Source organism: Panthera pardus, unplaced genomic scaffold (genome assembly GCF_024362965.1).
Source record: "Panthera pardus isolate Hobbes unplaced genomic scaffold, ASM2436296v1 HiC_scaffold_7, whole genome shotgun sequence".
Classification (NCBI taxonomy): Eukaryota; Metazoa; Chordata; class Mammalia; order Carnivora; family Felidae; genus Panthera; species Panthera pardus.
Genome location: NW_026527002.1, coordinates 18,680,824 through 18,707,382, shown reverse-complemented (window position 1 = coordinate 18,707,382; position 26,559 = coordinate 18,680,824). Strand labels below are relative to the sequence as shown.

General features: G+C 36.9%; 1 protein-coding gene across 1 annotated transcript in view; it reads right to left on the bottom strand.

The window, feature by feature from the left end:
• Positions 1-26,559, bottom strand: part of CUNH8orf34 (chromosome unknown C8orf34 homolog) — a 399,583-nt gene that overhangs the window by 267,893 nt on the left and 105,131 nt on the right. The window contains 1 exon segment of the mRNA XM_019453229.2: positions 17,540-17,568. Within this exon segment, the coding sequence (XP_019308774.1) occupies positions 17,540-17,568 (29 nt within the window).

The window sequence follows — 26,559 nt, the reverse complement described above, 5'->3', positions numbered from 1 at the left end:
CTATCATTGTCCTGTTTTCTATTTCACTTATTTCTGCTCTAGTCTTTATTATTTCCTTTCTTCTGCTAACGTTGTAGCCCTGACTCTTCTTTAGTAATCAGTATAAACTGCTGAAAGCCAGTACATCAGCAACTGGAAGGAGTGTTTAAAAAAATTTTGTTTTAGTCTTTAATATATTAGCAAACATTTTTCTCAAAAACTATGTAAAACTGAAATATGTCCGAGTATTTTGACAGATCCCCAATAGCCTGCAGCTCTTGGCTTAGTGATCATGACTTTACTGTATGGTAGGATGGCATTGATGACCCTTAATCATTAAATGTTTAACCTCATTGTGTCCATGCCCCTTATCATGTCAGTTTAAAGTTTCTTTCTTTTTTTTAATTTTAATTTTTATTCTATTTATTTATTTATTTATTTATTTATTTATCATTTGAGAGAGAGAGCATGTGAGTGTGACAGAGGGGCAGAGGAAGAGAGAGAGAAGCTCGAGCAGGCTCCATGCTCAGCACCGAGTCCGACATGGGGCTCAGTCCCACAATCCTGGGATCAGGACCTGAGCTAAAATTAAGAGTTGGACACTCAACCAACTGAGTCACCCAGGCACCCCTATAGTTTAAAAGTGGGACATATGGGGCCCCTTGGGTGGCTCAGTGGGTTAAGTGTCTGACTCTTGATCTTGGTTCACGTCATGATCTCACAGTTTGTGAGATCAAGCCCCACACTGGGCTCTGGGCTGACAGCATCCCTGCTTGGGATTCTCTCTCTTCCTCTCTCTCTCTCTTCCCCTTCTCCACATGTAAGCACTCTCTTTCTCAAAATAAATAAACTTAAAAAGAATAAAAATAAAAGTGGGACATATTGACCTCTAAATGTGACCTGCTTCAGCCAATGAAACAGGCACAAGTTATTGTATGCCTCTTATAAGCCAAGGCCTTAGGAAACCTTACATGTTTCTACTATTTCTGCCATCCCTGTGAAAAAGATATGCCTATGCTAGTCCACTAACCCAAAATGAAGACAAGAAACATTTCTAACAGATCTGAATGACACCAAACAAGTCCACCTTATATCAGCTGACAACAGCCAACCTCTAGACAACATGAGAAACTCCAGTTGAGATCTGTTGAGCCCATCTAGCCAAGATCCAGTGTAGGTCAGCTGAATTCCAGAAAATCAGGAAAAATATTTATTGTTTCAAGCCTCTGAGTTTTGGGGTAAAAGGTTACACAGCTATAGCTAACTGAAACAAACTGATCCTAGAAGTAAAGTACTGCTAAATAAAAACTTAAAACATATGTCATTGGTCTTGGGATACAGTGACAGATATTGGCTATAAAAATGATGAGGAGATTATTATAAGAGGCCAGAAACACTGGAGGGCAGTGTTATGTGGTGTTAGTCATTTAGTAAAACTATCATCTCTGATAACTTGGTAAGGTAGAAAGTGATGGTAAGGTAGAAAGTTTGAAAATTGGGCAAGAAGCTCTCTAGGAAAAATCACATAAATATTACCTACTTGCTTCTAGCTATATACTAAGTTTCTTCAAGAAATAGATGAGTACAAAAAAATAACAATTTGCAAGCAAAATTTAGAAAAAAATATTAAGAGTCTGGCTGGGTTTTTTATATCCAGCATTTATTGATACCTCAAGATTTTTAAATTAAGATAATCCTTATACTAATATTAAATCCATGGCCCTGTCAGAAAGACAGAGCTTCAGGTTAAAAAAGAAATCAAAGATGTGGCTATAAGGCCCTTCATTAAGACTTCTAAAAAATTAAGATGGTGCCTACTAAGGATGTTTCACAACACCTGAAATACCACTAATTAAATCTAGAGAGAGGCATGTCCTGAAAGAAAACTGTGGATGTGGTTTTTGGCACAAGAAAGAGAGAGTGATCAGATACAAAGGAAATCCAAAAATTATTTAAGACAGCTGAATTGGCAAAAAGCATCTGAAGTAAAAGGGACTGAGACTACAAGATGTAAACACTCCTTTGGGCCACCATTTTTCTACAGGAAAAGAAGCTGAAAAAAAAGTTGCACAAAGGTATCTCTTCCAACACCCTCTTCATAAGTGGCCAAAGACATTAACGAAAAAGAAAGAAACTCCCACAGGATGAAGCCATGAGCTGTGGCAAATAAAAGATGGAGACTCCCAGGGAACCCAGTTCCCACTCCCACAAAACAGAAGTGGGGCCCAATTAAGGAACACTTCCCAACCCCTTGGATAGGAAGACCTAATGATATGTGCCCATAAGAATCAGTAATTTATAAGGGTTCCTGAGTGGCTCAGTTGGTTGAGCATCTGACTCCTGATTTTGGCTCAGGTCATGATCTCACGGTGGGTGGGTTCAAGCCCCATGTCAGGCTCTGCGATGATAGCACGGAGCTTGCTTGGGATTTTTTTCTCTCCCTTTTTCTCTGCCTCTCTCTCTCTCTCTCTCTCAAAATAAATTTTCAAAAATTTTAAAAAAGAATCAGTAATTTCTATAAACTTCTCATTATTTCCCTTTCTAATGGGAATACTTAATGTGGCTACCCCATATCATCTATCACTTAATGGAAAGGAAGAAACAAAACTATCATCAGTCACATATGTTTCCCTATACAAAAAAATCAGGAGGATTCAGAGGCAATTTATAATATATGGGTTTGGTACATTTATGGAATTTAAGATAAAATTAGAAAAATAATTTCCATTTCTATATTCCAGCAAGTTTTAAAATGTAATTTATAAAACAGAGACCATTTGTAATAATAGCTAAAAGTACAAGGTATCTAGGAATCAATTTAACAAAATTTACATGGCTTTACTGGATATAACTATATGACTTCATCACAAAACATTATAACATTTAATTAAATGGAAATATGTCATGTTCACAATAGGACGACACAGAAATGTTAACGATGTCAATCCTCTCAAATCAATTTAAAATACAACTCCAAACCAAATGGAATAACAGAAATAAGCAAATAGGCCAACAGAAGAAAAAAGAGGGCCCAGAAACAGGACAAGTGACAGAAAGATGCATACTGATGGACAAATGATGAATTTTTCAATATACAATTATAGGAAATATATCATCCATGTGGAGGAAAATATGTTCCAACTTCTTACCATATTAAAAAAGTAATTTCAAGTGGATGAAAGACCTGAATGTGAAAAACAGAACTTCTGGGAGAAAATAAAAAAAACAATTATTTTCATGATGTCAAGTAGGAAAGGATTTCTTAAAACAGTATTACAAGTTAATGTTAAAAATGTCTGTTAATAGAAAGCATTATTTAAAAAGTGATGACAAGCTTCAGACTTAGCGAATATATTTGAGACAATATATAACCAGTAAGAGTTGACGTCTGGAATATATAATAAACCCACAAATCTAAAGAAAAAAATAATGACAATAAAAATGGGCAAAAGAGACAAGCAGGCATTCAATCTTATTGAAAATTATAAAATCACTAATTGAATCTATTAGAAACCATTTTTTTAATTAAAATGTTTGATGACAGCCAGTGTGAGCAAGGATCAGGAACAAAAAATACTACAAAATGTTGGCGGGAGTGTAAATGATAACCTTTAGAGAGAAATTCTGTGTTATCTATGAAATGTGAAAAATGCACATGCCACATTGATAGAGTCATTCAAGTTCATTTGGTTATTTTTTTCCTCTTTCAGTTCAGATACATTTTCATTCCTCAGTTAATTTCAACATTTCCTATCTCTCTCCTGATTCTTAGCGGATTATGTTGCTTCTTATTTCAATGGGAAAATGAAAGCAATCAGAAGAGAATTTGTTTCTCTTTTCATCAAAACCCCACCAGCTACTAGCATTCTTGTCTACAGTTACAAAGAATGAACTGTCATTTCTTTTTTTCTGGCATACAGAAGGTACTCTATATGCACAGTGAATAAAAGAATGACAAAATTAGGTTACATATGATTCAGTGGCTCATAGTACATTATCAAACATTACTAGTCATTAGAATATGTAAGACCACAGTAAGATACTACTTCACACCCATGAGGCTGACTAGAAGCTAAAAGATGAACAAGGACTACCAAGGATATGGAGAAATTGGGACCCTCACACTTGCTGATTGGAATGTAAAATGGTGCTGTCACTGTGAAAAATAGTTTGGCAGTTTCTCAAAGAGTTAGAGGAACATACAATCCAGTGTTCCCATTCCCTACATATACGCCCAAGAGAAATGAAAACACACGTACACACAAAAACTTACACGTGAATATTCATAGAAACATTACTCATAATAGCTGAAAAGTGGAAACAACTCAAATGTCTACAAACTGATGAGTGAATAAACAAAATCAGACCTATCCATATAATAGAATATTATTCAGCAACGAAAAGGAATGAAGTACTGACACAAGCTACAACATCACTGAACTTTGAAAACATTACACTCGGTGACAGGAGACAGTCACAAAAGACAACTGTTTGATTGCATTCCCATGACATTTCCAGAATACGCAAATCTATAGAGACAGAAGGTAAATTAATGGTTGTCTAGGGCAGAGGGGCTGGGGGGAGGGATGAGGAATGGGTACAAGGTTTCTTTTGGGATGATGAAAATGTTCTAAACTTAGGTTGTGGTAATATACTTTGAATATCCTAAAAATCCCTAAACTGTACCCCCTTTAAAGGGGAAGATTTTATTATAGGAATTATTATGCCAATAAAGTTGTCAAAATAATACATTAAACCTATTTTAGCTTGTCTTCTTTCATGGTGGAGTACAATATATAGTAGTAAGGGAAAAGCATGAATTTGGAATCAGATGAACAATCAGATGAGCCAGAAGGAAGTATTGATTCTAGCTCCAAGTACTAATTCTGAGACCTTCAACAAAGCACTTAATCATTCTACCTTCAGTTTCCTTATCTTTACGACAGGAAAAATACAACCATTCATTGAACTAGTCCAAAAACTAAATTAAATAACATCAAAAAGGCCTTAGCATGCCTGCCAGCCCTAATAAGGGCCAACGTTATCCCTCCTCCTTTCCTCCACTATCTTCTGCACCCTACTATCGGTGACCTAAAACATTTTATTCATTATGGGTATTTTCTACGAAAGTAGAAAGAAGAGTAAAATAAACCCATCTGTAGTCTCACACATTTTCATCAATTATCAGCTTATGGGTAAACTCACTTCATCCTTACCTCCATCCACATCCCTTCCACATCACCTCTTTCCTACCCAGATGATATCCTTTTTTTTTTTATTAAAAAAATTTTTTTAACGTTTATTTATTATTGAGAGACAGAGAGACAGAGCATGAGCAGGGGAGGGGCAGAGAGAGGAGGAGACACGGAATCCGAGCAGGCTCCAGGCTCCGAGCTGTTGGCACAGAGCTCGACGTGGGGCTTGAACCCACAAACCGCAAGATCATGACCCGAGCCAAAGTCAGACGCTCAACTCACTGAGCCACCCAGGCGCCCCCCTACCCAGATGATTTCAAAGCAAATCCCATTCACTGTATCATGTCATTTGTAAATGGTCAAGTACGTATCTCTAAAAAGTAAGAGCACTTTTGTAAACAAATACCATTATTACTTTTAACAATAAAGTAACAATATCCTTTAATATCAACAAAGTTCATTAGTTTTCAAATTTCCTTGACTGTCTCAGGGAAGCTATCTGTTTGTACAAGTCAGACTCTACACAACACTTAACATGTTGTGACGGACTTTTGTCTCTTTTAATCTCTAGAGTTTCCTCCTCTGTCTCATTTTTTCTCCTGTAATTTTGTTGTTGGCTGCTGCTGTTCAGAAAACCTCAACTGTTCTTCCTGGGAGTTTTCCACAGTCTGGTTTTCCCCTTTACATCCCTGTGATGTGGCTTGAAATGTCCCTCTGCCCTTTGTAATTTCTGTAAATTAGTAGTTAGTTTTGGATAAAGTCTTTGTTGCTGTTGTTGTTGTTGCTGCCAACACTGCTTCTGAGAGAATGGTTACACAGTAGTCCCCTACCCCTTATCTGTGGGTTAGCTTTCCGTGGCTTCAGTTACCCGCACTCAACTATAGTCCAAAAGCAGTTGATCCTTCGGACACACTGTCAGAAAGCCAATAGTAGACTCACGGTACATCATAACGCCTACATTATTCACCTCACTGTATCTCATCACACAGGCATTTTAACAGCTCAAAACCTCACAAGAAGAAGGGTGCGTACAGGTACAATAAGATATTTTGAAAGAGAGAGACCGCATTCATATAACTTTTCTATTTTATTATTATATATTACTGTTAATCTCTTACTGTGCATAATTTATAAATTAAACTTTATCATAGGTATGTATGTATAGGAAAAACATAATATATATAGGGTTTAGTACTATCCATGGTTTCTGGTATCCACTGGGGTTTGGAAGGTACTCCCCATGGATAGGAAGGGATGACTACAGTTCCATCTGGAGGTACATAACGTCCTGTTGATGACGACTCTTTACTGATGTTGGCAGCATTCATGATTATCGCTTAGATCCATTGATTCACTAAAGATTACCAGATGGTGATTGTCTCATTTTATAATTCATTTGTTGGAATTCTGTTATTTGCTGTAAAACTTCTGTAAAGAGAAACTTTCTCAAATATTTGGTTACCCTGAAGTACAATTCATATAGAAAAGGCAAATGAAATGTTTGATTCTTTCCCTTTTACAGATTTTTGAAAATAATAACTTTGGCCTCCTAACATACTCTTAAGATGATTAATTTTTGGATTAACATAAAAATGTTTAAATGTTATATATAAATCATTGTAGTTATTATTCTTATTCTTCAAATTTTCTCAACTCTTTCCAGAGGGAAACTATTTAAACTTGGTTCGTGATCAATTGTGACACAGCCAAGTGGTCTTTCCCATGTTCTTCTTGCTTTCTGGCATGACAAGATATTTTAGACTCATTGTGCTTCCAACCTAGAATCAGCCATTATTCCAATTCATTTTAGTGGGAAATATATTTTAAGACTATTCTGGACACTGGGTATACTCATTATTTTTGAGCCAGTAAGAGTGGACAGATCTAAGAAATATGTATGTCTTAAATATTTTATTTTGACATAATTCAGGCTTATAAAAGTTGAGAAAAGAAAAAAAAGAATTTCTGTATACTTTTCATCCAGATTACCCAAAGTTGTTAATGTAATAATGTCAACATTGGTGGTTGATATTTTGCTTTATCATTTTCTCTCTCTTTCACATTGATATATAAAATTTCCCCAGAACCACTTGAAGGTAAGTTGCAAATATGATACTCTTTATCCCTAAACACTGCAGAGTGTATTTTCTATAAAGAAGGACATTTTCTTATGCAGCCACAGAATAATTATGCAGCCACAGAATAATTATCAAATGTCAAAGGACATTTTCTTATGCAGCCACAGAATAACATTAGTACAATACCAATAACCAACTTTGTTGTTTAATTTCCTCAATTATTTGAATCAAGTTGCTAATGGCAATAAAGAATCCTGGGTCACATATGGGATTCAATTCTCATGTTCTTGTTGTTGCCTAATCTCCTTTAATGTAGAATAGTTTTCAATATTTGACATTTATGAGCTTCAAGTTTTTTACTTTTTCTAAATTTTTTAATGTTTATTTACTTTTGAGAGAGACAGAGGATGAGTGGGGGAGGGGCAGAGAGAGGGGGAGACACAGAATCGGAAGCAGGCTCCAGGCTCCGAGCCATCAGCCCAGAGCCCAACGTGGGGCTTGAACTCACGAACCGCGAGATCGTGACCTGAGCTGAGGTCGGACGCTTAACCGACTGAGCCACCCAGGCGCCCCATATACTTTCATTACACTTACCAAGATAAATGGTAGCATACTATAAACACATTTCCTCTCCTTGCCTTTTTCATTTAATAATATATCCTGGGAACTACTCTGAAGTCTCTATGGAGACATTCTTTCATTTTTACAGCTACATAATATTCTGTTGTGTAGATATACTATAATGTATCCAGTATTTTTACTTTAATGGGCATTTAATTGTTTTAAATTTTTGCTATTAAAATAGTACAGTAAGGTATAATCACAATGCATAAGTCTTTTCATATTTTTGCCAGTGCGTCTTTGGAATAGATTCATAGAACTAGGATCATTTGATCAAAAAATATTGCACATAAAGTTTTTTAAATATTGAAAAATTTCCCTCCATAGTGTTTGCACATTCCCACCAGTACATTCCCACCTATTTCCTCATAGCCTCACCAACAGAATATTTTTATAAACTTGGGGATTTCTGTAAATTTGATAGGTAAGCAGTGGTGCTTCATTTGCATTTCTCTTACTTTAAATGAAGCCCAGCATCTTTTCATATCATTAAGAGGCAGTTTCATTTATTTTCTGTGAATAATCCATTCATATGGCTCATTTTTAGTGGAATTTAGGCCTTTTGTTCTCTATTTTTAGAGGTGCCCCACAATTAGAGTTATTAAGCTTTGCCTGTAACGTAAACTGCAAATATTTTCCTTTGATTGTCATCTTCCACATTTCATTCTTGAGAGATAGGTTTTTAAGATAAAACATGAACAATCATACTGGCATATTAGGATCATTGCTTGTTATAAATCAAACATATAACCAACATAACCCTTTACTGCCAAAAATATGTGATACACATGTAGGTCAGATGTGGGTGGGCAAGAAATTCTGGAACACAGAAGCAACACAAAAGGATCATAACAATATAAGTATGCCCTAAATCCCAAAACCATTCTCCAAATAATCACACAGACATGCATACACACATACACAAAGAATGAAATCCAGATTTGTTTGAAGAGAAATGAATAGAAATGAAAAGTCAATAGCAAAACAAGTCTATCTAGCGAAAAAACACCTTATCTTTAAAGGAGTTAACTTTTCAGTCCTTCCACTGGTATACTTAGTGGAGGCAATCATCAAGTGGCTAGAAGGCCCATGGCATATTATGTCTGTACCAGATTTCAATATTACTTATATTCATATAGCCAGTCTGAAATAATAAAAACAAAAACAACAGTCTCTCTTTAAGCTTCCTAACTTCTTAGTGAAGCAACATAACATAGTATTTAAGAAAATGGGTTTTAAAGTTAAATTTGTACTCAGATCTGAATTCTACAGCATATTATCTATATCTGTAAATTTGTACAAGTTGCAAACTCTGTGGGCTATGTGTAAATTGTCCTATGTGTAAAATGGACAGAAGAGCTTTCTCATAGGGCTTTCTCCTGTGAATATTTGTAAGAAAGTGTACTTAAAGTACCTGACACAGTACCTGGCAAACTATATGCTTGATAAAATACAATCTGTTAGTACCTGCCGAGTTAGTCTTTTGCATGGTCTCATATATATTTAACTTCCATGTTGAAACATTATTTGTGAGCATGAACACTATAACTGGCTACCCTTCTTTCTATATTTCTACCATATTAGAACTAGAGCTCTTGATATAATGAAATAACTCAAAGAAAGGTCTTGATAGTAAGAAATATGGTAAAAGGCTACAAAAAATGAAACTGGATTACAGATTAGTTCTGGCTATTACACAATTATTTCCCAAAGGCTTAGTGCAGGCTTAGCAGATACTGCGAACAAAGAGTTTCTAATAAAAATCGCAATTATTAATTGAGTGATTATTCTGTGCCAGGCGCCTGTAATAAGGACTTTACTGGCATAACCTACTGGAGAGACTAAGAGTATAGACTCTGGAGTATAAACAGGCTGAGTCTGAGTTCCAGTTCTTCCATTTACCGTGGGACCAAGGGGGAACATATGAAACTCTAAGAGCTCCTATTTTTTCATTTAGTAGACTGGTAAATAATAGTAACTATATCATGAATATCACATCATTGTTAACAGCATGGGCTCTGAGGTTAATGGTCTGAATTTGTGTCCCACTTCTATTTTGAATTAGTATAACCTCTGGTAAGTTTAATAACCTCTCTGCATTCCAAATTTGTCATTTGTCAAATGGGAAGAATAGTCCCTAATTTCACAGGGTATTAGTAAATACTAAATATGATACTGCAGGTAAATAATCTGGAACACTGCCTGGTATGCAGTTAGTTCTCCAAAAATGTTAGAGATTTTTCATTAGGATAAAATGGTGTAATCTATAAGAAATGCTTAGGCCAAGGTCTAGAATAGAGTATGCACTAAATAGTCCATTTTTATTATATCTCTTATTAATAAATCTATTTAAAGATTGACTAGAAACTCAAGCTATCATTCAATAGGTGACAAAAGTTAGTTAAAGAGAATATACTGATAAGTTGTCTAAAAGATACGCAAACTGTCTACCACCCTAAATAAAATGTATCTTTTACTTAAGCCAGAACACCAGGAAGCCCTGTCCTATACCTCACTATTGAGACTTCCTGTGGAATTGTTGCAACTAAACTTTGCTTTTGCATTATGACATTTGCCTAGATCAGCAGACTTTATTCAAACAACTCCTGTGAAACTAATGATCTTATTTACTGTAAGAATATATTTTTTAAATTGTGGTAAAACAAATGGTAACATAAAATTTACCATCTTACACCATTTTTAATATGCAATTCAGTAAAGTGTGTTCATGATGCTGTGCAAACCAATGTGGAGTAGGCCTCTTTCATCTTGTGAAACTGAAACTTCATACCCAGTGAACAAATCCCATCTTCCACTCCCCCCAGCCCCTGGCAGCTATCACTGTACTTTCTGCCTCTATGAATTTGGTTATTTTAGATACCTCATATAAGTGGAACCACACAGTATTAGGTCTTTCTGTGACTTTTTTTCACTTAGCATAATCTCCTCAAGGTTCATCTGTGTTGTGGCATGTGACAAGATTTCCTTCCTTTTTACGTATGAATAATATTCCACTGCATGTGTGTGTGTGTGTGTGTTTTGTTTATCTATTCATCCATCAAAAGGCACGTGGTTCTTTCCATCTTTTGGCTATTGTGAATAATGCTATGATGAATATGGGTGTGTAAATCTCTTTGAGATCATGCTTTCAATTCTGTTGAATATATACCTAGAAGAAGGATTGCTGGATCACCTGGTAATTTTATCTTTAATGTTTTAAGAATTGTCATACTGTTTTCCATAGTAACTGCACCCTTTTACATTCCCACCAACAGTATGCAAAAGTTCCAATTTCTATACAACCTCACAAACACTTATTATTTTCTGGGATTTTTCTGATAGTAGCCATACTGAGGGTTTGAGGTGGTATCTCGTGGTTTTGATTTATGTCTCTCTAATGATTAGTGATATGGGGTCTTTTCATATGCTCGGTCATTTGTATATCATCTCTGCAGAAACGTCTATTCAAGTTCATTGCCCATTTTAAAATCAGATTATTTGTTTTGTTGTTGAGTTGTAGGAGTTATTTATAAATTCTGGATATCAACCTCTTTATCATATACATATGATTTGCAAATATTCCTCATAATCTGGAAGCTATTTTTTGTACCCTGTTGATTATATCCTCTGGTGCACAGATGTATAAAAATGCTTTGAGGATATTATTGCTACATTATATGTATGTACTTCATGACAATAAATGGGGGATATTTTTCTTGAGATTCAGTAGTAGGAATGGTTAGTTTTCCTGTGAACTACTGTTTTGCTCTGATCCTATGGTGATGAGGATACCAAATGACAAAAAGCTCAATTGTGGCTCAACTATAGTGAGGATACTGAGCCTCAAGACTGCATGTTGTGCAGGGGACTCACATTTTTCCTATACTCTGTTCCCTTTGAAATGATTTCTCCAAATATTCCTTTTAAATGTTTTATATTTTATATATTTTAGCAATCTACCTAAAATTATTTTTGAGTGGGAGAGTAATTGATGTTATTTTCAATAGTTACTAAAACCATCACATTTCACAGGGAAGGAAACTAAAGCTCAGCATCTATACATAACTCTCTGAAGTTCACATAATTAGTAAATGGCAGGAGGAAAGGTTCAATACAAGGTTTACTCTGTGGATTTTTCCAAAATATCAGGGTATTTCGTCAAGCAGTGAACAAAAATTTCCATAATATGAGACAAGAAGTATCATTTGTGATGTGGTTGCTATATCCTCTAAGTACTCAGAGGAGGTGAGATCACTTTCTGCAAGAGTGATCAGGAAAGGCCGGAGCTTGAAAAATAGAAAAGTTGGAGAGAGGGGAAGGAATGACAATGAGCAAAAATGTGGAAATAAACAAGAATGTGACTTGGAGGTACCATAGTCTAGCTGCCTTACAGTATTCCTTGTTGAGCACAACACAGACTCTGAATAGAGAAAAAGAGGGAAACAAAGCATAAAATATAGATTTGAGTGACAAAATGGAGACTGTTAATTCTGGTGTTAGAAATACGGACTTAATTTGGTAGGTAGCAGGAAGTCATGGAGAATTTTTAGCGGGATTCCCTAAGTAAGTTTCCCTAGAACCAAAGGCTTAAAAAGTGATATATTCATATGTTCTCTGAAGCAAACCTGTAAGAGAGTAAAGGAAGCAGAAGACAGGGAAAAAGCTAGGCAAATATATGGGTTTGGGTAAAGTCTACTCACAACCTGATCTCCTAAGGAGCTCTGGAATGTAAATGACAAGTCAGGGTCTTATTTCAGTCCATCACTGGCTGAGAACCCAGGCATCTCTGGTCAGGGTGGCTCCTAATGGATTGAAGCAATCCTCAGGAAGAGTGAGCCAATAAGGACCCAATCCTCAGAGTACTCAAAGGACTGGTCACACTACCCCAGGGAATGGTAACTGAGCAGGCACCATCCATGTCTACTATATGGCATTTTGAAGGGTGAATTGGAATGGTAGCAGACTGAAGAATTAGATACAGATTTGAAAGGTAATATCACCTGAACTTGAATAGTGGCTGTGAGGCAAAATGATAGCTTCCTCAGAATGTCCATATCCTAACCCCCAAACCTTTGAATATCTTACATTACATGGCAAGAGGGACTTAGCATGATTAAAGTTAAAAATGTTAAGATTCAATTACTCAGATTAGCTAGGTGGCCCCAACCTAATCACATGATCCCCCAGAAGCAGGAAGCTTTTTCTGGCTACAGTCAAAGATAGATGAGATGTTGCTGGTTTTGAAGAGGCAGGAAAAGGGCCATGCACCAAGAAATAGAGCAGCCTACAGAAGCTGGAAAATGTAAGGAAACAGATTTTCTTCATAAACTCAGGAAGGAATGCAACCCTGCAACACCTTGATTTTAGCCTAGGGAGACTTGTGTTGAACTTCTAAACTATAGAACCATTAGATAATAAATATGCATTGTTTTAATTTGTTATAGTAGCAATAGAAAACCAATACATTGGTTAAGGAAAGGACAAAACTGATGAATAAGAAGTTGTTAGAATTCCCACAACTAAAAATACAAGCCTTAAAAATAACATTAGCTTCTGTTATTAGTGTTTCCATTTAAAGTAAAATTAATAATTCAAAACTAACTTTAGAAATTGCAAAAAAAAATCATTTCAATGAAATTATGATTGAATATAATTGGAATATGAGAGTAAAGGAACGGTACTTTATAAAGGTTAAGAAAAACAGATCTTTAGCAAGCCCCCAAAGTTCTTAATGAAGATTAAAAGGAAAAAGCTGAATTGATTTTTATTATTACATTTAAGACACAGGTGTCAGGTCAACACAAATTGTAAATAATTCTATTTGGGTTTTTTTAATACCTGCCTGAGATTCACATTTTCTTATTGAGAAAAATACAGGACTGTGAGCTTCATGGTCAGCAGAGAACGCTATGGGGCCAACTCTCTCCTCAACCAAAGCTGCTTTCCAGGCAGGCAAAGGATGGTGTCTGTGGCTCTGGCAGCCTGTGTTTGCATTTTATTACCTGGTACTCTTAAGAAAAAATGGGTATGAGAGTGGTAACAATTTCTTTGTACTGACATCAATATTTTTTAAGTAAAAGCTTATTTATGACAATTGTTGACATCTTCTTGATAAAAATTAAAAATAATACATGTGCAATAAATTTCAGCAATTTCTATGAAGTCTTCAAAAACAGGAATGTCTGGTAGGTAAATAAAAATTATCAGTCTATACAATTTAGTTAAACAGAAACTCTCTCTCCTAAGAGAGAGGGTTTGGGGTGAAGCTATATCCAGAGCATGATACTAACCAAGTGTCATGGCATCCACTGAGGGCGAGGGTGAAATCTATTTTCAGTTCAAAGAACAATTAGTACATTCTTTAGCTCACCAAAAAAGGTGTAGACACAGCCCCACTGCTAGTCAGAACCCGGAAGAAAGGATGGATGAGGGCCACGCAGAACCACACAAAGCTAATTTATGACTCAGGCAGCCAGGGCTTTGCAGAATATATTGGAAGGAACAAATGAACCTAGAAATAGAGATGCTGGCTTTGTACTTAAAGTGAACGAATAAAGGAGCACGGATTATGTAATTTCTGCAAGTTGTAAGGAAGGTCATGGTGTAAGAGGGAGACCAGCATGGGCCAAAGACAATGATGGACACACAGAGGAAGAAGACTAGAAAAGCAGGACAAAGCAAGAAGATCACATCTGCCACTTTTTCTACTTGCTATTGTTTAGAGTCAAGATCTAGTTTTGCATAGAGTTTGTATAGATATAAATTAATTTTTTTATAAATTTATTTATTTTGAGAGAGAGAGAGAAGAGGGTGTGAGCAGGGGAGGGGCACAGAGAGAGAGAAAGAGAGAATCCCAAAAAGGCTTCGCACTCTCAGTGCACAGCCTGACGTGGGGCTTGATCTCACAAACCAGGAGATCATGACCTGAATCGAAATCAAGAGTCAGACGCTCAACCAACAGAGTCACTGAGGCACCTCAATATAAACTAATTTTTAAATATTGCAATAGTCTATTAACTTAATACTTAAAAGTATATTAATAAATTTTACCTAATATTTAATCAAACAGAAATGTATTCTTATGATACAAAATTCAAAAGGTCTAATTTTATTTGGAATAGAAGAGTACTAACTTTATTGCTTTTGTAAAAAAATTATAATTATTACATTATAGTTCATTATTTCAAAAGGTAATGATTTATAGGACCGCATTTTTTGTATAATACTTTCTATCATTTTCTATCTATAACCATCAAATCAACTGTATTCTGTTTAGAGAGATATCTGGACCAACACTCACCAAATATTAATGTCTATTTCTAGGTGCATTCCCCTTTTCCAACTACATATCTGTTGTCAGACTTTTTTTTCAGCCAAGATAATTTATCATAACACATGAAGTACAGAAACAGATATGAAAACCCAGAAGTTTCCAATTAAGAGATTTTCAAAAAAGTAACAAATGTAATGTTCTCACAAATATCTTGTTTTGGAAAATGAAGTATTTTTCATAAAAAATGTTATTGTTACCTTAGAGGAGAAAGCAGGAAAAGACCTCTCTGACCTCAGCCGTAGCAATCTCTTACTCGACACATCCCCAAAGGCAAGGGAATTAAAAGCAAAAGTGAATTACTGGGACCTTATGAAGATAAAAAGCTTCTGCACAGCAAAGGAAACAACCAACAAAACTAAAAGGCAACCAACGGAATGGGAAAAGATATTTGCAAATGACATATTGGACAAAGGGCTAGTATCCAAAATCTATAAAGAGCTCACCAAACTCCACACCCGAAAAACAAATAACCCAGTGAAGAAATGGGCAGAAAACATGAATAGACACTTCTCTAAAGAAGACATCCGGATGGCCAACAGGCACATGAAAAGATGTTCAACGTCGCTCCTTATCAGGGAAATACAAATCAAAACCACACTCAGATATCACCTCACGCCAGTCAGAGTGGCCAAAATGAACAAATCAGGAGACTATAGATGCTGGAGAGGATGTGGAGAAATGGGAACCCTCTTACACTGTTGGTGGGAATGCAAATTGGTGCAGCCGCTCTGGAAAGCAGTGTGGAGGTTCCTCAGAAAATTAAAAATAGACCTACCCTATGACCCAGCAATAGCACTGCTAGGAATTTATCCAAGGGATACAGGAGTACTGATGCATAGGGGCACTTGTACCCCAATGTTTATAGCAGCACTCTCAACAATAGCCAAATTATGGAAAGAGCCTAAATGCCCATCAACTGATGAATGGATAAAGAAATTGTGGTTTATATACACAATGGAATACTACGTGGCAATGAGAAAGAATGAAATATGGCCTTTTGTAGCAACGTGGATGGAACTGGAGAGTGTGATGCTAAGTGAAATAAGCCATACAGAGAAAGATACCACATGGTTTCACTCTTATGTGGATCCTGAGAAACTTAACAGAAACCCATGGGGGAGGGGAAGAAAAAAAAAAAAAAAAAGAGGTTAGAGTGGGAGAGAGCCAAAGCATAAGAGACTGCTAAAAACTGAGAACAAACTGAGGGTTGATGGGGGGTGGGGGGAGGGGAGGGTGGGTGATGGGTATTGAGGAGGGCACCTTTTGGGATGAGCACTGGGTGTTGTATGGAAACCAATTTGACAATAAATTTCAGATATTAAAAAAAATGTTATTGTTAATGTAATGGTTTTATCACTGTTTTTTAAATGAAGAACATACATTGAGTTTTTAATCTCTTACATGGTAAGTATTGATAGTTATCATCTACACAAACCAAAGCTTCTTGGGGTCCTCCTCTGTCATTTGTAAGAGTGTAAAGGAGTCCTGAGTCCAAAATAATGAGAACTTTTATCCCAATGACTTCTAAATGTATAACTAAATCAAGTCTCTGATGGGTAACAGCTCATATAAATATGTTTACTAGACAACTCAAAATAAACGGCCCAAAGAGAACTCCTAATGCTACTGCAATCTGCTTGATTTGCCACTTCCCCAGTCTTTCCAATTTTGGCAAATGGCACTACAGTTGACCTAGTTGCTCATCTTCCAAACCTAGGATTCATCATTGACTGATTTCTTCTATAACTCCTCACATCTGACACATTTACAAGTTCCACTGACAATACTGTTAAAATATATTCCTAACTGTATCACTTCTCACCACCTTCACAGTTATCACCCCAGCTGGGGCCCCATACTCTCTTGGCATCTTGGAATTTTAAAACAAAACAAAACAATAACTTACTGAGTAAGGTGTAGGTACAAAGGGTAGTTCTAGAAAAGTACAAGTGTTTTCTATATAATAATCATCATCGTATATAGAAAAAAATTTTACATAATATTATGTTTTCTTTTTTTTTAGTATAGTGATTTAGTGATTACAGTGATTCAGTTTTCTCTAACCAAATTCTAAAACTCTTGACTCCAAAGAATAGGTGAGATGGTGAGATAGATAGATATGTGTATATATATATATATATATATATATATATATATATATATATATATACATATGTCATGCAATAATTTTCATAAAAGAATCAAAGCATGTCACTGAAAGTTTTAAAAATGTTAGCACCAAATAAATTATATTTGAACACTTTATGTTTCGGAAAGTTTTTCATTTAGACAGTGGGTTAAAATGTAAATTCTACATTTTATTTTCAACTTACCTTATCGAGTTCATCTGAAATTGCAATACCTGGGATTCAAAAGAGATTTATAAAAAAGTTTTAGAAGCGGTTTTAATAACCCAATGTTAGAAACAAAAATAAAAGTTCTATTTGTAAAACTAGCACATTTTCCATTCTATTTTTTCTTTTTATTAGTGCTTCAGAATATTGAGGTACATCCTTCTCTACTAACAAAAACAAATTAGGAATTTAAGTCAACTATAACAGCATGAACTGCCCAGACAATGCAAATGTGCAATGAAGACAAAACAAGTACCATACTGCTCGCAGATCGTTAAATGCAGAGCAAACATGCAAAGACAGGTGTGGAGATGTTGTCTGTTATAATGACCATCAAGTACAGCTTAGCTTGTTACAATTTTGTTCCTTCTTAAGAATTGATTTAGACTCCTAGAGTGATTCAATATCAAGGCAGAATAGTGGTTGGAGATCATTTATTTTAATTTCCTTATTTTACAGATGAAAACACAGACTATAGAGCGTAAGGAATTTGCCCTCTATTCCCTCAGATGGACAGTTTCTTGAGTCAATAGATAAATGATTCCTCCTCACCAGTTCTCCTTCAAATAATCCACATATTTCTCATTGTATATCTCTAATTTCTCTTTACCATTCCTCTAAAATTGGTCTAAATCAGAAATGTAAAAAGTTTTAGTCCTTAATTTATTTGTGATAATAGACTCTGTTAACCCCACTCTCCTTCTTGAAATGCCTCTCTTTTCTATTCTCTTTGTCTTCTTCACAAGAATCCTCTTTTTTGGGGAGGGGGGAGTCCTTCCCTGAAATGCCTAGGGTTCTTTGCTGAGGTGTCTTTTCTTTTCACTTAATACACTTCCCGTGGTAATCTAATGTATACAACTGACATTTTTACTTCTCTCTAAGGTGATGACTAGTGAATCTTTATCACCAGCATAGATCTTCTTCCTGAGCTACTTGCTGAATCCTTGTGGGCATTTCAATTTCAATATGTCAGGCTAAGGACATCCTCCCCCCATTGCCTCACTTCTCCTTTTTGTGAACAATGGTGTGCCTATGGCTGAACATGGGTACTCTGGCCACATACTATAGCAGGAGTATCTGGCTCTCAGGTTTGGGGCCCAGGGTAAAGGGAAGCTGGTGTCCAATCCCAGCGTGGAATGAGCCAGGAGACAAGGAAAGTCCTCAGGTTTGAAGTCAAAGGAAACACAGAGAAAATAAAAACAGGTTGAAGCCAAAGTTCAGCGACTATAAAGCCCAAGAAAGAATGAGTTGGGTTGGAAAAGAGAACCTGAAAACAGTAATAAGAAAATGTCTGAGTATAAATCTCCTCACCCAATCAGGTATAGAATGTCTGTACAGTGTACTTTGTTGGTTTGCTATATATTATCTCTCTCTCTGTGGACCTAATAAATCAATTATACACAAAGTAGAAAAAGATGCCCTACTTCATCTGAGTAAATGGTACGACTCTTCCCCCTGTAGATAAAACGAGAATCACAGGTATATTTGAGACACATTCTCCGTAGCAATACTCTATGAAATTCTTTTTTCATAAGGTTATTGGTAACAGGTCCCAGAATAAAACTCAAACTAGCTAAATAGGAAACTTCATTTGGGAAAGGAATTATGCCTCTAACTGTTCCAAGTGTGTGGTCTCACATATTTTGTTAAAATATCTATTATTATATTTTCCTAACATTTACATATTTTGATGACTTTGCCTAAGAAATTATCTAGACAAACCTCTATTATACATGTAATTCTTTCCACTATTACTCATATCAAATTGCATTAGGGTATTTTTCACTTTACATTATTTTATTTTTAATCAAAGCTTAAACTGATTAAAAGCAGTTGGAAGAATGTTAAAGAAATGTTCCTTTTCAGAAGCATGAAGTCCTAATGAGAATAGTATCTATTGAGGAGCCAGGATTTTCCTCCTAGTTCCTAGAAGAGCATTCACACCTATTCCCTGAGAGGAGACTAACCATTTTGTGGTACATCCTTCTCTACTAACAAAAACAAATTAGGAATTTAAGTCAACTCCAGCATGAACTGCCTGGACAATGCAAATGTGCAACAAAAACAAAACAAGTAAACATACTGCTTGTAGATCGCTAAATGCAGAGCAAACATGCAAAGACAGGTGTAGAGACGTTGTCTTTACGTTATAATGACAATCAAGTACAGCTTAGCCATTTCATTAACTCTTAAAATCCATTATATTTTAAGTTATATTTTATAAGTTCACAGAAACTGAGAAGCAGGGGGCACAGAAAATATACAAGAAGAACTATAGTGCGTTGCTACAATCTGTTGCAAGGAAAGAAGGCTCAGGGTTTGACTATGGGTGGGTAGTGGCTGGGATACATGGTCTTCCGAAAACTCAAACTGAAACCTTAAAGGAAACGTTGTCCTATCAGAGTAGCCAAAGAGGCTTGGCTTAGGGTAGCAATGGTGTGCAACTTATAGAAGTGGGCTGCCTGTAAGAAACTGGGGAGAATGAGTTCCTGCAGAACTAAGCTTCTCTTCTGGATAAAGAGACAGGCAAGGGCTCCCACAGGCATGTCAGAGGTGGTTTCCTGATTCTGCTGTAGTGCAAACCTATCTGGATGGAGTCCCTTTGTGTCCTTCAACTTATGGGCATTTCCATTTATTCAAATCTCCAAAGAGGTCTCAGTGGTATCAGAAATTTATGTTAAAACACAGTTCTCACATTACCAAATTTGAGTTCTGCTCTCTCAAGGAAACGACAGCTATCTGCTTTACCAAGATGTGCATCTTCCCAGGTATCAGCTTAGCCCTACACTTCAAATTCAGTTGTAGTTACAAGAAATGGAAGTAGCAACTTTTCAGAAGTCATTACAGCTTAGTCAGTGTATTTCATTTCCTAACAGTAGGTCAGAAAATTCTCATGGTATGAAATGGAACTAGGTATTTCTCCAAAATTTTTTCCCTATGGAAAAAAATCCCAAACTGGCCCAAAATGGCTTGTGAGAACCAATTCTGCACAATTGTTCCTAACTCCTCATTCAGTAATGTCACACTGATAGCCTGAAATTAGCCATGGTGGGAGTATTTACACCCTGGAGAATGGCAAATGCTACAAATAGGGATTATTCTTAGAGTTAGCATCCCAGCACACCCTTGAGTATAATGGTGGTTATTGTGTTAAATATATGGTAAATGTTAAATATGGTAAATAGTGTTAAAGCAAATACCTGTGTAAGTATCACACATATCAACAAACAGAACATTACTGATACTCCAGACCTACCCCTGACCATCTGTCAATTAAAACACTCTTTAAGTAGGGGTGCCTGGGTGGCTCAGTCAGTTAAGCGTCTGACTTCGGCTCAGGTCATGATCTCAAGGTTCGTGAGTTCGGGCCCCACGTCGGGCTCTGTGCTGGCAGCTCAGCGCCTAGAGCCTGCTTCTGATTCTGTGTCTTCCTCCCCTCAGCTCCTCCCCTGCTCACACTCTGTCTTCTCTCAAAAATAAATAAAGATTAAAAAAAATTTTTTAAGCACTCTTTAGATAGGCTGCTGACTGCTTTTAGAGCAAAGGGAATTCCTGCTACCAACTGAGGGATTCTATCTTCAATTTGGTTACTAAAGAACCAAGTTGGAAAACTTTTCTGTAAGGAGCTAAATCGTAAATATTGCAGGATTTTCAAGTTACATGTGGTCTATGTAATATCCTTCTTCTTTTACACAACGTTTAAAAATGTAAGAAACATGCTTAGCTTATGGGCCACAAAAACAGACCACAGGCTAGATCTGGATCCTTGGTCAGAGTTTGAGGGAGTCTTGCTCTAGAAGCACATGCCAATTTTTATCCTTCATTATTGGCTCCATCAGTCTTCAAAGGACATTTCTAAACCTTAAGAGTTTTCATCAGGCCCCTACCCATCTCCTCACTGTAAAGGACTTTCTCACTATAAAGGACTTCAACTTCTAAAATCCTGAAAAATTTGAAACTATCAGATTTAAACTCCTTAGAACTTCTGACCCATCCTCCCCAAGCCATTTACATTGTCTTGCTAATCGCAGAGGACAATATGTTCTCTCTCCTAAGAAGCCCAATTTCCACACCTGTTTCTTGACTCTGTCCTCATCTACCCTCTCTGGTATTTGCTTCATCTATTATCTTCCTTCTCTGTCCTGAATCTGCAAGTTCTTTCTTTTGGTTTCCTCTGATCACCCTAAAACCCATTACATAAAACCCATTACACCCACACACATATTCTGTTATCTCCCCTCTTCCCTGTCTGTCTCTATCTTTCTTTCTCTCTCTCTCTCATAGACACATGCACACATGTGCATGAAACTAAAGGAAACCAAACCAAAATAACTCAAAATCCTAACATCCTTGACTTTCCTCCACTATAATGTTCTCTTTCACACCTTTTCTTTTCTCATCAAAACTTTTCAAAGTGTTTATACTCCTTGTATCTCTTCCTTACTGTCCATTAACCCTTCCTTCCCCTACATACTAGCCTCTGCTTCCACTATTCTCTTGAAACATCTCTATACACATCCTGATCATGTAATCATATGGAACACTTTCTACTACAAAAAGATATCCTATTTTATTTCACTTTATGAAGCCAGTACATCTTAATCACAGAAAAATATAGAAGACATAATACGGGGAAAAAGGAAAACAAGACTCCATTCACAGACAACTAATGATAACAGCTGGTTATGCATTCTTTCAAATAATTTTGTACACATGTACAGGCATACATATAAATACTGTATGTCTATATAGGCATATATATGATAAAATTAAAACAAAACATACACACTTTTGTTACCTGCTTTTTATTTAAAGCATATCTAACTATATTTTATATTACTATTTTCTACATCATTTTTAATGGGTATACAGTGTACCATTGTGTGAATGCACCATGATTTCTTTATCCATTTCTCTAATAATAAAAAATATTTAATTTCCAATTTTTCACTATTATGAGTCTCACAGCAGTGAACAACGAAAGTAGAGCTTGAAGACAGCAGCACACAATTTGGAATATATTTCCATCTTTTTCTTATAAACTTGTCTGCCACTTCAGACACCTCGGTTTCCTGAAATACTTTCCCCCTTTGATTTTTATGAAAACATTCTAGCTTGGTTTTCATTCCACCCTTTCCATTCTTCTCAGCTAAATCACTTGTCTACTCATATCTCAAATGTTGATGGTGTGTGTTGGTGGTTGTCTTTGTCTCTGCACTGAAGATCCCCTCATCCTTATCCCTGATCAATATCTCCAAATAGGCAACTTTTATATGTATGTGCTTGTCTGCTGGGACCAGAGAAGAGCTATCCACAACACCTGGATGTGCCTTCTGTATCTGAAACCGGGGTGTGAAACAATACTCCTCCTTCACACCCAAACCTTATATGAGGTAGAGACAGCACCCAGTCACCTTGATTATAAACAAAACCAAAACAGAAAACAAATTCTTATTTGAGCTAGAGACAGCACCAGGCACCTTGATTATAAACAAAACCAAAAACTAAAACAAACACTTTCTTCTCTCTTTATGTGCACCCTTCCTTCATAAGAACCAAAAACTGTTAGTCATATAATAATCCACATTTTCTTAAGTCCATTCTCTCTTTTCTATCCCATGGCTTTATTGGGCTTTTTTCATCTCATCTTTGCCTTGAGGCGTGAACCATAATCACTGTCCCAGAGTGATTATTCAAAAGCATGGGATGGCGGTTGCTTACAAGATCCCTGTAGCATAGAAGCCCCCACCCCCTGACTCCCCTGCCACCTAGACTTCCTTCTTCATTGCCTTTTTTACTTGCTTTCTCCTTTGTGCATCAACAGTATAAAACGTTCCTCTTACACACATGCCTCCTTCCCCATGATATATCTCCACTCTCCTTTCACCCTAGCTTTACCATTTCATCCTTCCAGACTCCATTCAGATACAGTTTCCATCAGGTTGGCCCTAAACCCCTTGTTGGAGGCTCTTTGATGCTCCCATAAGCTCCCGTAAGGTGTCTCTTACAAGGCTTTGAAATCCTGCTTCTCACACCTCTCTCTCTTACTAACCAGTGAACTTGAGGTCTGGGTGCACGTGTGAGCCATCTTGTACCCCCACAGGCATGTATGAGGGCCAGATGAATCCGTGCGGCAATGAATGGATAAAGAACTGCTGCGTTATCTGCTTCCTTCTCACTCCCAGGCTGTCATTCTCCAACTCCTCAGGCTGTTTGGCAGGCAAGACTTTCCGGGTACGTTCATGATTAACAAACTAAAAAAGTCATTTGTTATTTTTTTCTTGGCTGAGTCCAGACTGCTATTATCAGTCACGGAACATAAATATCTGTCTTCCGTCCTCTCAGCAGCTGGGTTCTTTTCCGTGGCAAAGTTCCAGCCAGTGTTTCTCATGAACTGCAATCTATAGACTGATGTCTGGATGGACTAAAGATACTCATCCTATTGCTGCTTCACTTCAGGGAAAAATGCTAAGAGCAGCAAAAGCCTTAGGCTCAGAAAATGCTGGAAGCCCTGCTACCCTGGAAACAGAACTTTGCTAAGGAAAAGATTCTACCGACCAATATCATACAATAGGGAGCTTTTAGTTTATTTACCTACTTACTTACCTATTTATTTTTAAGTGTAACTCCTTCAATAGATAAGCACAAATAGCAAGTAAGTGTGTTCAGAGAAAAATATAGAAGCACAAAAAGGGGGCACCAAATCCAGTCCAGGAAGGACAGCAACAGTAATTCATTTTGGAAGAAATGATATTTAAGCTGAGCCTAGAGAGAGGAATAGGATTTAGCTTGGCTGAAATGGAATCTATAGAGAGAAGTGACGGTGACATTTCAGGGTACAGGGACAACATAAGCAAAAATGTGAAATAAAGGACCTTCAATAAGTGTGAAAAACTCCTGTGTCGCTGGTGCATAAATGGCTAGACGATAAGCCTTGAAAGATGATACAGGAGACCGGGTCAGATCAAGTGGCACATTCTATGAGGTTTTAAGGAAACACTGAATATCTGCAAGAACTTGGTGTCAGGTTTTCACTTTAGATCCATCACACTGATCACAGCAAGGGACTGGAGGAACTGAGAAACAAGAGTGTGGGCAAGACTGGTTGTTCATTCCTCAAGCCATTTCCGTATTTCTCCTGCGCCCACAAGCTAGACTACATTTCCCAGCCTCACAGCTAGTTGTGCAGTGTGGTCAGAGGGAATGCACTACACTTTTGCCTCTAGGCTTCAGATCTACTTCTCCCTTCTGCAGGACCATTGGAGGCCATGTACTGAAGATTGCAGAGTAACAGGAGGGAAGTAGTCTGCATCCCTACCACACCACACTGAACTACTTTTTGAGGGGAAAATACGTCGTATTCAGCCACAGAGATTCTGGCCATGAGATTCCCCTAACACAGGTTATGCAATCCAGCCAGCCACTAGCTCAGTAAGGGCAGGGACTGCATCTGTTTTTTTTCCATCACGGGGCAGGAATGAAATGAAACAAAACAGAACATGTTAAATGGATAAACCAATGATTTGGTCAGTGATGTTGAGAGTATGAACTAGGGGTAGAGAAGAGAATCAAGCCCAAGATAGAGGGCAGATGAGCAAGATTTAGTAATTAATTACTTGGGAACAGTTAGGAAGAGAAAGGAATCTGTAAGGTTCCAGTCTGTGAGAACTGGAAAGTGATGGTGCTGTCACCTAAGAAGAAGCATGAGGAAGAAAAGCCATGTTTGAAGAGAGGTGTATGACCTACTTAGACACACCGAGTTTTGCGCGGCAGTGGGATATCCAAATGAAGATAGGCTTCAAACATTTTCCACGAAGTGTAAACAGTCTGGATGGGAAATATACTCAATTGAGTTAGCTGTGTGGGGCTGACCACTGTAACTGTGAGGGAGGATGACAATGGAAACAGAACATTTGAGAGAACAAAGGATGACTTGTGGGAACAGCATTCAAAGTGGCCAGGAAGACAGAGGAGTGCCGGAGTGAAACCTGTAAGAAATGGTGTGAAGGGCATCCGAGAAGATCAAATGAGGGCCTGGGCCCAGAGAGCAGATCTGAGAGTCCGAAGACAGACAGAATAATCAATGGTGTTAAAACTACCAGAGCAATTTTGTAAGATGAGGACTGGAAAAGTGTTCATTCGGTTTGACCATCTGGGTTCAACTGGTGACCACAGTGAGAAAGGTTTCAATAGAATGATAGGTGCAATCACAGAGCCACATTGAGGGGAGAAAGGAGGAGAAACAAGCAGAGATAATGAGTGTTCACCATTTCTTTTGAAAATTTGTATCAAAGAGGAAGAAGAAATTCTGACGTCTTGAGGTAACTCAAACTCAAGAGAAGATTTTCCATGGGTGTTTGCTTTTAACATTAATTACAGCTGTGGTATCCAATGGTAGCCACTCATCATGTGGCTGCTGAATATTCGAAATGTGGCTAGTTCAAACTGAGATGTGACGTAAACTAAAATTCACAACTAACTTTGAAGACCTGGTATGAAAAAAATATCCCAATGATAATTTTAATATGGAATATAAGTTTAATGGATAACTTAGATACACTGGGCTAAATAAAAATATTTTATTAAAATTAACTTTACAGGTTTCTTTTTGCTTTATTGTAATGTGCCTGTTTGAAAATATAAAATGTAATGTGGCTCACATTACATTTCTGTTGGGCCATGCTCAGCTGGAGCATGTTACAGGATATTAGGGATAAGCAGTAATACACTTATAATATATGTGGTAGGCAGAATTCTAAGATGGTCCCCAAGGTACACAATTGTGTACTCCTTTCTCTTTGAGTCTGCATGGTGGGACTATAAATATGAATATGAAAGGATATCATTCTCATGATTTGGTTACTAACTGGTTCAGTGAGTAAATCAGAAGAGACATTATCTTGGATGGCCCTGACCTAGTCAAATGAGCCTTTTAAAAGAAGGCCAAGCTTCAGAGAGATGCTCCTCAGTGCATTCAAAGATGTAGTTGTGAACTACCC